Source organism: Rhinoderma darwinii, chromosome 1, assembly GCF_050947455.1.
Source record: "Rhinoderma darwinii isolate aRhiDar2 chromosome 1, aRhiDar2.hap1, whole genome shotgun sequence".
Taxonomy (NCBI): Eukaryota; Metazoa; Chordata; class Amphibia; order Anura; family Rhinodermatidae; genus Rhinoderma; species Rhinoderma darwinii.
The window spans coordinates 63637235-63652129 of record NC_134687.1 but is presented as its reverse complement, the minus strand read 5'-3'; the positions used below and the strand labels follow the sequence as shown (position 1 = coordinate 63652129).

The 14895-nt window shown below is 43.4% G+C and overlaps 1 protein-coding gene across 3 annotated transcripts in view; it reads left to right on the top strand.

Annotated features, from left to right (window-relative positions):
* The first annotated feature begins 2214 nt into the window (after positions 1-2214).
* The window catches only part of RFC1 (replication factor C subunit 1), an 80904-nt gene continuing 68223 nt past the window's right edge, over positions 2215-14895 (top strand). Inside the window, exons 1-4 of one of the 3 annotated variants that reach the window (XM_075859207.1) lie at positions 2215-2432; positions 5433-5555; positions 8259-8337; positions 9918-10037. In XM_075859207.1, coding sequence (XP_075715322.1) covers positions 2217-2432; positions 5433-5555; positions 8259-8337; positions 9918-10037 — 538 coding nt within the window. In that variant the 5' untranslated portion in view covers positions 2215-2216. The other 2 variants (XM_075859217.1, XM_075859225.1) reach the window with 2 other exon arrangements.

The following is a 14895-nucleotide window of genomic DNA, read 5'->3' as shown; positions in this document are numbered from 1 at the left end:
ATACAGTATTGTTGGTAGAACGACCACCACCAGCACTGACACCCCACAATAGACGATGGTGCCCGTCCCCTGTGCTGCAGCGGGCCATTTGCTATGGGCAACTCCTTCCTCTATTTCTTTTTACTAGCTTTGATAAATCTCGCCCATTGCCATCTTGCTAGAAACTTCCTTTGTTAGGAGTATTCCCATCTTAAAAGTGTTGTCTTGTCAAGACAATCCCTTTTTAAAAAGAAGCTGATCATCACGGGGTCCAGCTTCCTTAACTCCTGGCGATCAGCCGTTATCACTGAGGGAAGCGGCATCTGATCTAAACATTTCCCCTGCAAATGAATGACCATCCATATAATGTATGGACACCCAGAGCCACTTTTACAGACAGGCTCTCTGTTTTGACTCAAAGAAGGGGGTCCCGAGTAGGGGACCCCACTCTGTGAAGTCCATATGGATAGGGCATATAGACAGGGGTTGTCTTCGCAAGACAACCACATTAAGAAGCAATAGCATATGGCTAGAATATGTCATCACTTCGTGATCGTGGGGTCCGACCTCAGGAACCTCTAGTCGATCACCTGAATGAAGGGGCAGAAGGCCCTTCTGTACTTTCTTTGCACAGCACGGGTCCCGTCCACCCGCTATGCAGGGAAAACTTTGACGGAGCCGCAGCGCAGGTGCACCTTCATTAAAGGGAGTCTGTAACCAGAACTTTGTTTTGAACTAGCAGTATGCTTATATATTTCATGCTAACCTGATTTTAAATGTGTTTTCCTTGTTCCCCAGGGTGCCTGCTTTGCATTAAAAACACTATTATTACATTTATGCAAATTAACATTTCGGTGCAACGAGGGCATGTCCGTTGCACCAAAATGCTAGCGCGTCATTGCCCTGTTCAACCTCCCCTCCCTGCTGTGATTGACATGGGCCAGGCAGCGTACTTGAGTCCCTGCCTCTCCGTGGAACTACTGTCCCGTACTGAAAACATGATTGCAGTACGGGACAGTTGTCCCGCAGCGAGGCAGGGACTCCTAGCGTCGTACATAACTATGATGCTAGGAGCCCGGCTCCCTGCAGTGTGTTCGGTCTGGGACTTGCGGACGAAATACGTTCCGTCCTTTACGGACCGAACATGCTCGTGTGAATCCAGCCTCAGGGTATGTTCACACGAGGGCGTCCGTAACGGCTGAAATTACGGGGATGTTTCAGCCTGAAAACATCCCCGTAATTTCAGCCGTAACGACATGTGCAGGCGCTTGAACGCCGCGTCAATTACGGACGTAATTGGCGCTGCTATTCATTGGAGTCAATGAATAACGGCTCCAATTACGGCCAAAGAAGTGACAGGTCACTTCTTTGACGCGGTCGTCTATTTACGCGCTGTCATTTGACAGCGGCGCGTAAATTACGCCTCGTGTGAACAGACAAACGTCTGCCCATTGCTTTCAATGGGCAGATGTTTGTCAGCGCTATTTTCGGACGTAATTCGGGGCAAAAACGCCCGAATTACGTCCGTAAATAGGCCGTGTGAACATACTCTCAGTCTTCAAGTTTGGCTGCTTATTATAACATATGCTGCAAGTAGAAGGGGGCAGTTACCCATAACAACTGCAACCTGCACTATAAAAAGGCAAGCTGTAATAAGTTTGGTTGCTACAGACAACTGTTCTATTATTATTATTATATTCTTGTCTGTACTACTTTTTATTAATTTTATACGAGTCCCACTGTATGGACAAATGTTAAAGTGTAACCAAACTTTTTAAAAACTTTTGACATCAGAGATTTTGATTGGTGGGCGTCAACGCACTGAGACCCCCATCGATCAGTAAAACGGAGCGGCAGAAGCGATTGGGTGAGCGCTGTGCCGCTTTCTTTCCGATCAGCTTACCTTGGAGCGGTGTACCGACTCAACAGAAAGTCGATGAGTCTACACCACGCGCTCGGCTGTCCTCGGAAAGCTCATCAGCATGAAGCTGCACGGCGATCACCCGAGCGCTTCTGCCATTTTGTTTTAGTGATCAGTGCGGTGGGGGTCTCATTGCTCGGACCCCCACCGATCAAAACCTCTGGCATGTCACTATGATATGTCAAAAGTTTTTTAAATGTTTGGTTACACTTTAAACAGAAAATATGGCATAAAACAACGACAAAAAACTTTCCAATGACATTATAATATAGAATAGGAAGATAATGTGACATCAGACGAGTCATAATCTATTGTCATGGAGGAGACGTCTGCGGGGGTCCTGTGCACTGCTCGCAGGTTGGGATGGGGGTGTTTTAGTGGCCCCGTTACCGCTGCGCATGTCTGTCACACACGAGGCGGAGATGATGGGAGGGCCTGGGCTGTCTGCTCCTTGAGCCAGGAGAGTTGGCGCCAAGTGTGGTGTGCTGGGGACCGGCGGTGGCGGGAGAGGAGAGCGCAGCTACCGATCATGGTGAGTGCAGGCCCGGCTGCTGTCTATGAGTATATGTACAGGGTAGATCAGGCTGCTTATGTGTGACTGATCCGTCACTGCGTGTACATGACTACGGGCGAGCGGCGTGTAGTCTACTACTCATTTTCAGCAGAGATGTCATGTAATGCCTCGATCGACGGAGATCTCCGCACATGACACTGGGAGTACCCGCAGTCCTGCTCGTATGTACACTATAACTGCGCACTGATATACGCAGCTAGGCCTGACTCAGATGTTGCCTCGGGCAGCTGAGGTCTCCCTGTCGGCATGCTGGGTCTTGTAGTTCTATGCTTGCTGCATGCTCACAGGAAGACGCTCATTGGTCAAGCCGTGCTGCCCGGGGATGCCGGGTAATGGGGCTCTGCAGCGGACAACAGTGTCACTTTTACTGCGACTGACATTTGCGTGAACGGTTTACGCTGCGCTTATTGGCTGCAGCGCGGCGACCACGTGATGTCAGAGGTAAACAGTAACTGTTGCGTGTTCAGTTTCGTTTTTTCGTTCTTCATAAAACTTTATTCCTATCTTTTGTCTCAGGTGTAGTGATCCTGATGGTAAATGTTGGCGCAGAACTTCTTTGTATAGAATACGCTGGTTGTCTGGTATCAGTGTTTACACTACTAGTAGTAGAATATATGACTGTTTATCCCACAAAATAAAAATCACCTGTCGATATAGGTCAGGCGGTTATTTATATAGCTGTTTCTGGGAAAGCTGCGTGACCGCCACTATGGCCCCGCTATAAGCTGGCATTACAGCTGCCACCACGGTTGTCTTCCATCTTTCCCACAATCCGGTTTAAGTCCCCACCTGGAGAATGGGGTTCCCTCACCCCTATTCTGCCTAGTCCAGATGGAGACTGAATGAACAGGTAGATGTGCGTGTGTGCCGCTCTTTCCATTCCAAGTCTACGAGAGTAAGGCCTAATTCACACGAACGGATTTCATGTCCGTGTTACGCGCGTTAAAACAACGGACGTCACACAGACCTATATAAGTCAATGGGGCCATTCAGACATTCCGTGTTTTTCACGCAGAGTGTGTCCGTTGTGTGAAACTCACTGCGTGTCCTATACTTGTGCGTTTTTTGCGCATCACGCACCCATTGAAGTCAGTGGGTGCGTGAAAATCAGAGACCGCACACGGATGCACATCTGCGTACCATGCGTTTTTCACGCTACAGTTGCTAAAGAAATGATGAGGAAAAAAAACACCTCCATTTCATTTTGCTGACGTAAAAAACGCGTGACATACGCGCGTAAAAAACGCAGACACGCACTGTACACGGATGTCACATGGAGCTGCAACACAAGAAAAACGCTGCGTTTTATACACACACAAAACGGACACCTTCATGTGAATAAGGCCTTAGGGTATATTTACACTGTCCGGTTTGGTGCGGTTTTTTAAGTTACAACCAGAAATGGATTGGAAAAAAAAAAAAAGTAGAATCTTTCCTCCTATCTTTACAATCCACACCTGTTTGTGGTTTCAAAATCTGCATAAAAAGCTGCGCCATAACTGCACTGTGTGATTTAGGCCTTATGAAACAGACAAGAAAGTATCAGGGGCCCCCCACCTTTTAGATAGGCCCTAAATGTCTAGTCTTTTCTACTACCTTATCAAGTAGAGATGAGTGAAAACAACAACATGCGGTTCTACCGTAAATAGGCGCAGGTTTTGCAATGCAGCTTTTTTGTAAACATTTACTGCAAAAACCTTACGGCAAAAAAATTACGTTGCAAATCTACGCTGCTTGCGACTACAGGATTTGATTGCAGCACCTCCAATACGTGGAGCCGCACTAGTGAACCGACATTCGTTATTGATATATTTCCTGATGCGTTTCCCTAATTATCCTAATTGGGGTATGTGCACACGATAACTGCATTTACATCTGAAATTACGGAGCTGTTTTCAGGAGAAAACAGCTCCGTCATTTCAGACGTAATTGCTCGTAGTCGCGTTTTGTGAGGCGTCAATGACGGTCGTAATTTTGAGCTGTTCTTCATTGGATTCAATGAAAACTGCCCCAAATACGTCCAAAGAAGTGTCCTGCACTTCTTTGACGAGGCTGTTATTTTATGCGCCGTCTTTTGACAGTGACGCGTAAATGACAGTACGTCGGCAAACCCATTGAAATGAATGGGCAGATGTTTGCCGACGTCTTTTCAGACGTAATTCGAGGCCTAAAACGCCTCGTTTGCGTCTGAAAATAGGTCGTGTGAAGCTCCAGTTTTACTCTTCCGCCCAAACTCAAATTGGGTGTGGAAAGACGCTCCTGCACGCTGGGCCTTTAGAACACGGTGCACTGGTCCAATTCTAATAATTCTGATCCTTGCACGATACAGCAACTGTATCGCCCAGCGTGCAGGAGCGTCTATCCACGCCAATGTCATTTCAGGTAAGAGTACAAATGAAGGGACACTTTAAGACCATGAAGGCTCGCATCCATTTCTGTTTTTTAGCCTCTATTGCCTTATGTGGGGAAAATATGGATATGGTTCGGTAATATCAAATAACTGAAATTTACCAGCAGACATATGGCTGAATAGGTGAATTTTCAGATTCTTCAGTACTCCATCCTTACTTGCAAGGGAGTAAAAGACACTGGTACCAGAGTTGCACGATGCATCAAAATATCCATACTATTTCCATGCCGTGCACCCTTAAACGGTTCAATATCGTTAATTCATGTATTTCGATACCAAGCTGGGCACAGCTTAGTATTGTAACAGATCAATTTAGTCCGCAAGATGTGATCGGCGCTGCACTACTGGGCGGCGCCGCTGGCCCTGAAGACCGAGAACGTGGCGGGCGCGCTGCAAAAGGCCCCCATGTTCTGTCTTCAGTGTCGCGTCGCTCATAAGCTGCTACACGATGCATCCTTCTGATGCTGCCATATTACATCGCCTCTTTTTTTGTGTCAGTGCAATATCCTTTATTCAGAAGTATGTTCTTTTATTTGCCTGTGTTTAAGGATATTCGCAAGTTTTTCGGTGTCACCCCTGTTGCCAAGAAATCCGCTAACGAGAAAGATAAAAAAGAGAATCCCAAAAGTACTCATGGAGCTGCTACACTTAAGAAGTCAAAAGACAATAAGGTACGTGGTATCTTCCCTCGGGCATGGTTGTGTAGTTGGCTGCCAGACTTGGAAAGGTTAATAATGTTGTACAGAAAACCGCTCCGCTTAAAGGGAATGTGTCGGTAGAAATTATTATATTTTTTTTTAGTTAAACAGTTAGTATATACATGATTACACATTGTTCTAATTGTTTTAATTTTTTCACGAGTCAGGAAATATTATAAATTAGATTCTAATTTATAACATTTCCATGTGCTGGGCACTAGAGGGAGCAATTCCCGAAATTGCAGCATTGGCATGTGGTAAAGCAACCTCATTGCTTTATGCTGCAAAATTGGAGAAGACACACTCGCTCTAGTGTCCTCAAACAATCCCAACTCCTTTATCCTGGCTAGTGCCAGGAGAAAGCAGGGGGTTGAATGTTCAAACCTCCTACACTGTGTGCCGCCATTTTTTGAGCGAATGCACAGTGTAGGAGGATTAGATACAGTGGTAATCACACAGTATAACACAAACATAACTTACCTGCTCCGACCGCCGCCGCTGCCTCCGGTCTGTCCGCTCCTTCCGCTCCTAGTCCTTGCTTCTGAACACATGTCCGGAAGTAGTCATCTTACTGTCCGGCCGCGGCTTCCGGTCCACCTGAAAATGGCGCCGGATGTCGCTCGGCCAAAGACCTTCCTTTTGGACTGTGGGAGCGGCGCATGCGCCGTTCCCACACAGACGGCGTACGCTATAGTGAATGGAACGGCTCCCGTTCGCATTCTCTATGGGGATGTATGTGCCGTATTCCATCTCTGTATGTGTCGTTAATCGACGCAGAGATGAAAAAAAAAATGGCAGCCCCCATAGAGAAGTAAACGTTAGAAAAAAGTACAACACAAACACACAAATAAATAAAATGTATTTTAATAACATACTAAAAGCAAAAACATAAATTATTTTTTTTTCGGGACACCTTCCCTTTAAACGTCAATCACGTAGTTTCAATACTTTCGTGTTCTTTGTACAATGTACTGTTCTGTCTGGATTCTACATTATCTAAATCATTTCTGTTACAGGCTGGAGCAATCTTCAATTCCCTGTAGCCTGTTTCAGTCTACTGTGTGTAGTTTCCACTCCAAATATAGACTTGCTGTTGTAAGTGGCGGTCTGTGGCATGTAGTTGATCTCTAGGGGCAACCAGTTAATTTGTTTTCTTGGTTTCATTCACTAATTGCAGTTCGCTACTGTTTCTCTTAAACATGCAAGTAATAAATTATGGTATATGCCATCAATATGTCATTGGTATAGATCCAAGTGCCATTCGATTGACCAGTCATGAGATTAAAGTGTTAAAGTGAATGATGGTAAGTTGCAACATCAGACATGGCACAAAGGGACCTGGTAAAATTAATTCTCGTGATCGATGCAAGTGTTCTCACATGGATCCATATTAAGGAACTATATATGATGCACTTTTCATCTTGTGTTGCTCCAATATAGAGGGACACTTCTAGTCTTGTCAGTCTGGCCAAAAGGTGATCATTGCAATAGGCCAAATTTTCATTGGGCTGACCGCTATCAGTATAGACTTTTTATTAAGAGGCACTTGTGGCTTGACTGACAAGTCTTTAATCTTTGGTGAGCCTTAAGAGTAATTTCCATCCTAGACATATATGGCATATCCAAGATATATGCCATAAATGTCTGATAGATGCGGGTCTAGCTTCAGAACAGGGGTCACTCAACCCCGTCCTGCCTGGTGAGAATGTACAGAGAGGTGACTGTATGGGCTTGGTTTTTTCCGTTAGGGTATGTTCACACGGCCGTAAATGCCCCGAAAAACGCCTCCAAACATCTGCCCATTGAGTTCAATTGGAAAAACGGCGGTTCGTTCCAAAGGGGTGTTTTTTACACGATCGTTTGGAAAAACGGCCGTAAAAAAAAAAAAGCCTCATAAATAAGAAGTGAATGCCGTTTTTCATTGGGTAAATAGAATGAGGGTAGGTGCACACACAAAATCAAAAACGTCTGAAAATACGGAGCTGTTTTCAAGGGAAAACAGCTCCTGATTTTTAGATTTTTTTTTTTTAAGCCACTCGCGATTTTCGCTGCGTTTTTTACGGCCGTTTTTAGAGCTGTTTTTCTATAGAGTCAATAAAAAACGGCTCCAAAACGTCTCAAGAAGCGACATGCGCTTCTTTTTCGCAGGTGTTTTTTAACACTGCCGTTTTTCAAAACGGCTGCATAAAAAAACGCCCCGTCGGAATAGAATGCAGTTTTTCCCATTGAAATCAATGGGCAGATGTTTGGAGGCGTTCTGCTTCCGGGTTTTCGGCTGTTTACGGCCCGAAAAAGGGTGGAAAATAAGCCGTGTGAGCATACCCTAACAGCTCCAAAAACGGCTGTAAAAAGCGCAGCAAAAACACCTGATGCTTAAAAAAAGTCTGGAAATCAGAGGCTGTTATCCCTTGAAAACAGCTCCGTATTTTACAGCCATTTTTAGTTTCGTGTGTGAACGTACCCTCGCTCCTCTAAGTATCAATGGAGAGAAAGCATCCGCCTCTCCATTCTCCGCTTTTATGTGCCGGCCGGCAAAAGTTCACAGCAGTCACACATGAATAAGTCCAAAATAAAGCAATTGTTCTATGCAAGAGTTTACAAGAACAAATTGAAATGTTGAGTACATCCTATGCTGTGTAGTTTATGCTTTTGTTGTAATTTGTGTGGTGTTTTTAGTTGAAAAGTCCTGGCAGTGACGACGAGTTGAAAAGGAAGCAGCAGAGTAATAAGAAGAAGAGGATAATCTATGATTCAGGTATCTCGCTGGTTTTCTTTCCTGATGCCGTTTGGGTCCCCAGGGACATCTTTGTTTACATGCCAGTGTTATGACCCGATGGATGACACAACATTTGAACAGGTCGGCCAATCACAGCCTGCTTTAGTGGCATCAATGTGGAAAACATCACTGCAGTGAGCTTTGATTGGCTGGCCGCTGACATGAAGCCATCGGGCTGGAGTATAATCAAAGATACGGCCGTGAGGAATCCTAAAGACAAGTGTATTGACAAGTTTAAATGTGACTTACAGAATTTCTGTTTTTACATACACAAATATAAACTGAATAAAAAACTAAAAAAACAATATTATAAACTCATAACCATATATTTTCTGAACGAAGACGCCTTGCACAATGTGAAAATGCCACCCAGCGCTTTACACTTATTGGTGCTTTGTTCAATTTTTCATCAGAGTCACGTTTTGTGAAAAATGCAAAAAAAAATAGTTTGTGGGTAAAAGTGTCAAGTAAGCAGATCCTTAGACACTGCACATCTTTACCCTTTATTTTTAGGATGTGTACGGAGTTCATACATGCCGCTTATGCCTATATCTAAGTCACCAGAAATCTGTGATCCAGATGTCTAATCATTTGAGTAACAGAGTTGACAAATGGTCTGATTAGGGCCGAGGGTAATTAGACGTGTAACTGCTCATCTTCTCACCACTTGAATAGAAACACATCCGCCTAAGGCTTCATTCATATCTGTCGGAACGAAGCCCTGACAGACGGAAACCATAGGTTTCCATCACCATTGATTTCAATGGTGACGGATCTGCTGCCAATGGTCTCAGTTGTGCGAGGGTTCCGTCATTTTGACCGGATCAATACTGTAGTTGACTACGCTATTGATTCCGTCAAAATGACAGAACCTTCGCACAACTGAGACAAGCGGAAACCATTGGCACCGGATCCGTCACCATTGAAATCAATGGTGATGGAAACCTATGGTTTCCATTTGTGTCTGTTAGGGCTCCGTTCCGACGGAAAGCTTCGTCAGAACGAAGCCCTAGCACAGATGTGAACGAAGCCTAAATGTGACCGTCAGAGAACACAAATCTTCTCTTATTGGTAAAACAATTAAGTAAAGTCCCTGCGTCCCTCCTCCTGGGGTCAGTTGAGGCTTGTACAGGGGGAGAGATGACAGTAAAGGTCCTCTTACTTTGTCAATCCTGGGGCATGTAAAAGAGCGCTGATAAACGAGACAGCGGGGAGTGCAGTGAGGAGGATCTGGGGGTTTGGGACACCCGTTCTCTTGATCGGTAGTGGGGCCCCCAGCTATCTTACATTATCACCTATCTACAGGAAAGGTGATAATTTTATGATTTTAGGAATACCAATATGAGTTGAGAACATCCCCAATTTAATTTTCTCGCTTTTGCCATCATAATCGATGGACAGGTGATCACGTGCCTTGTCTATGGGAGTTATAGAAAGGTATGAGAGAGAAACATTTGCTAAACCTCTTTTCATAGTTGTCCCAACACAAGAAGCCATTGTGTATAAATGGTGATAAAATGATTTGTTTGCTTCTGATCTAAATAGTTTTTTTCCCCCAGATTCAGAAGAAGATACACCACCGGTAAAAAAATCAAAAAAGCCAAAGGAAATCTCACCACCAATTACAAAGCCACTAAAGGTTAAAAAACCAGATCCAGTTGACTATGTCTCAGATACCGGTATGTGGCTTAAGAGTTTGTAAACTAACAAAATGATCATGAATCCAGCTGCTTTTAGGAAAAGGGTTTATTATAGGATTATATATACACTTTATGCTGAGTTCACCTCATTTGCAGTCTACTTTTGGCGTATCCACAGGGCCCCATTGCCAAAAGATTGTGTGTTTGTGTGTTTTTTTTTTTTTTAAATTGTGTTAAATACTGCAAGCGACTTATTTTTTTAGTATTTTTATAAAGGTATGACCAAACTTGGTGTGCTTTGATAACAATTGGTCTGTTTAGGGAGATATCATTCGGTTCGTTCAACAGGTTTCCAAACGTTTTTCCACAGTTTGGCAAGATTTTTTTTTCACAGTATTTTATACAAATAGAAGGGTAATGTCATTGCAAAGATATTTCTCATAGAGAAGAAAAGGATTCCAGCATGCTCGTCTCAGCATTGCAGATCAATATGTATTTTTAGGGTCTATTCAATTCTGCATCAGGGTTTTCCGTTGTTCTGTTCCTTTATACTAGAAGAACAACAAAATAAAGGAAGTGCCAGATCAGTTGCGTGACGGCGCCTAACGGAATTAATTGACTTTATTGGGTTCCGTTGGATTTCTGTCATGGTGCCCATCGTTGTGCCGGACAAAATAGCACAGAGGCTGCAGAATCAACTGTAGCCTCTGGTGCCGATGTGGCCGTCACGATGCAGGACCTGTGAGTGACGTCACAGATCTGCACTGTCAGAAGCTGGGCGTTATGAAGAGAAGAGGATGTTACTTCTCTTCAAAGCGCCCAGCTAGCAAAAGTATTAAAAACGCCCCGATGTACGCACCTAATACACGCCCACTTGGACTTTTACTTTTAAACACACCCACTTGGACTTTTGCAAGCCTCATTTGCATAACTACAAAAATGGTCATAACTTGGCCAAAAATGCTTGTTTTTTAAAAATAAAAACGTTACTGTAATCTACATTGCAGCGCCTATCTGCTGCAATAGCAGATAGGGGTTGCAAAATCTGGTGACAGAGCCTCTTTAAGGACGCAGCCTAGTTTTGGCCTCAAGGCTCAGAGCCCATTTTTCAAATCTGACATATTTCACTTTATGTGGTAATAACGTGGGAATGCTTAAACCTACCCAAGCGATTCTGAGATTGTTTTCTCTTGACACATTGGGCTTCATGTTCGTGGTAAAATTTGGTCGATATATTCAGTGTTTATTGGTGAAAAATTGCAAAATTTAGAGAAAATTTTGAAAAAATTGCATTTTTCAGAATTGAAATGCATCTGCTTGTAAAACAGACGGTTATACCACCCAAAATAGTTACTAGTTCACATTTCCCATATGTCTACTTTAGATTTGCATCGTTTTTTGAACATTCTTTTATTTTTCTTGGACGTTACAAGGCTTAGAACATAAACAGCAGTTTCTCATATTTTTAAGAAAATGTCAAATGCCTTTTATTTAAGGTACCTGTTCAGTTCTGAAGTGGCTTTGAGGGGCCTATGTATTAGAAACCCTGATAAAACACCCCATTTTAAAAACTAGACCCCTCAAAGTATTCAAAACAGCATTTAGAAAGTTTTTTAACCCTTCAGGCATTTCACAGGAATTAAAGCAAAGTGGAGGTGAACTTTGCAAATTTCATTTTTCTTGCGGAATTTCAATTTTATTCATTTTTTTTTCTGTAACACAGAAGGTTTTACCAGAGAAACACTACTAAATATGTATTGTCCAGATTCTGCAGTTTTTAGAAATGTCCCACATGTGGCCCTACTGCGCTCGTGGAGTAAAACACAAGCCCTATAAGCAAAGAAGCACCTAGTGCATTTTGAGTCCTCTTTTTTTTATTAGAATATATTTTAGGCAGCATGCCAGGTTTGAAGAGGTGTTGAGGTGCCAAAACAGTAGGAATCCCCCAATAGTGACCCCATTTTGAAAACTACACCCCTCAAGGAATTCATTTATGGTTGTTGTTACCATTTTGACCACACAGTTTTTTCACAGCACGTATTTGAATTGGGCTGTGAAATGAAAAAAATGTCATTTTTTTCCAATAAAATGTCATTTGTGATCAAAATTTCTTATTTTCACAGGGAACAAAATACCCGATTTGGTTGCCCAATTTGTCCTTAGTGTGGCAATACCCCATTTGTGGTGATAAACTGCCGTTTGGGCCCATGGGAGGGCTCAGAAGGAAAGGAGCGCTATATGTTTGTTGGAGTCCAGATTTTGCTGGATTGGTTTTCGGGTGCCATGTCGCTTTTGCAGAGCCTCAGGGGTATCAAAGCAATGGAAACCCACCAAAAGTGACCCCATTTTGGAAACTACACCCCTCAAGGAATTCATTTATGGTTGTTGTTAGCATTTTGAGCACACAGTTTTTTCACAGCACCTATTTCAATTGGGCTGTGACATTAAAAAAATGACATTTTTTCCAATAAGATGTAATTTTTTTATCAAAATTTCTTATTTTCACAGGGAACAAAATGCTCAATTTTGTTGCCCAATTTCTCCTGAGTGCAGCAATACCCCATTTGTGGCAATAAACTGCCGTTTGGGCCCATGGGAGGCCTCAGAAGGGAAGGAGCGCTGTGTGTTCTTTGGAGTCCAGATTTTGCTGGATTGGTTTTCGGCTGCCATGTCGCATTTGCAGAGCCCCAGAGCTATCAAAGCAATAGAAACCAATCACAAATGACCCCATTTTGGAAACTACACCCCTCAAGGAATTCATTTATGGGTAATGTGACCATTTAGACCCCATAGTTTCTTCACAGAACTTATTTGAATTGGGCTGGGAATTAAATAAATATATATTTTTTCCAATAATATGTCATTTTAGCTCAAAAATTCTTATTTTCACAAGAAACAAAATACCCCATTCTGTTGCGCAATTTGTTCTGAGTGCCGCAATACCCCATTTGTTGTGATAAACTGCCGTTTGGGCCCATGGGAGGGCTCAGAAGGAAAGGACCACCATTTGGCCTACTGGGGATTTTCTAGTGCGAAGTCATGTATGCAGAAGCACCTGAGGTACCAGTACAGTTGAAACCCGCAAGAAGTGACCCCGTTTTAAAAACTACACCCTTAAGGCATTCATCTAGAGGTGTAGTGAGCATTTTGACCGGAGACCTACACCCCATAAACTGTAATGTTGGTTCTCCTGGGTACGGCCATACCCTACATGTGGCTGTTATCAGCTGCTGGGCACACAGCAGGGCTCAGAGGGGAAAGACGAGGGGGGATAAGCTGTGCGGAGGGCATCGGGGTAAGTAAAACTGGGGTAAATTATAAACCAAGGGATGTATGATAAATTTTAAAACACTCTTTCATACAGAGCTCTGGTTATTCGGGACACGTGTCACATTGATATATTGTGTCCTTCCTTATCCCCCTCTTATAGCAGACTTTGCACCTCTTTTGACTTTTTCCTTTCTTGTCAGTTTAGGGAACTTCCCCTGGAAAGTGTTGCCGCCCTGGTACGATGCGTGTGGCCCCGCTTCCAGAAGTACTGGGTGCCCCCCCTTCTTGGTCCCTAAATTCCAGGAAAGTTCCCGTCTGGCCTGCACATCGACGTAGCACGTACGCATTGTACAAAGCCATCTGTATGATGTGCACGGCCAGCTTCTTATACCACACCGCATGGCGCTGTAGGGCTTCAGGGCTTGATCTTACAAGTCCATCCCTCCCATGTACCTATTGTAGTCCAGGATGCCGTCTGGTTTGGGGGTGGCCTTTCCTTCATATATCCTAAACCTGTAGGTATACCCGGATGCACTCTCGCAGCTTATACATCTTCACGCCATACCTTGCCCTCTTACCCGGCAGGTACTCGCGGAATTGAACCCTCCCTTTAAAATGTACCAGGGATTCATCAATAGAAATACACTTCTCGGGGTGTATGGTTGGGAAAACCGGGCACTGGAACGGTCTAATAGGGGTCTCCGTTTATACAAACGGTCAAAACTGGGGTCACCTCGGGGTGGGCACGGCTCATTATCAGTATAATGTAAGAAGCGAAGTATTGCCTCATTTATTTATTTTTTTAGGTTTCAGTTCTGAAGTTGCTTTGAGGGGCCCATATATTAGAAACCCCTATGAAATACCCCATTTTAGAAACTAGACCCCTCAAAGTATTCACAACAGCATTTAGACAGTTTATGAACCTTTTAGGTGTTTCACAAAAATTTAGAGCAAAGTAGAGGTGAAATTCACATTTTTTTTTTTGTCTGAAAATCCTCTTTATACCATTTTTTTTATAACACAAGAGGATTTATCAGAGAAACGCAAATTAATACGTATTGCCCAGATTCTGCAGTTTTGAGAAATATCCCACATGTGGCCCTAGTGCGGTAATGGACTGAAGCACCGGCCTCCGAAGCAAAGGAGCACCTAGTGGCTTTTGAGGCCTCTTGTTTTATTAGGCACCATGTCCGGTTTGAAGAGGTCTTGTGGTGCCAAAACATTGGGAACCCCCCAAAAGTGACCCCAATTTGGAAACTAGACCCCTTGAGGAATCCATTGTAGTTTTCTTGGGGTGCATGCGGCTTTTTGATCAGTTTTTATTCTATTTTTAGGTGGCGTGGTGACTAAAAAACAGCAATTCTACTATTGTTTTTTTTATTCTTTTTTTTTTTTTTTACAGCGTTCACCGTGCGCTATAAATAAAATATTCACTTTATTCTGCGGGGCGATACGATTACGGCGATACCAGATGTTTATAGGTTTTTTTTATGTCTTATGGCGTTTGCACAATAAAATACGTTTTGTAAACAATCATTCACTTTTTGTGTTGCCTTATTCTAAGAGCCATAACGTTTTTATTTTTCAATCAATAAAGCCGTGCGAGGACTTATTTTTTGCGTAACGA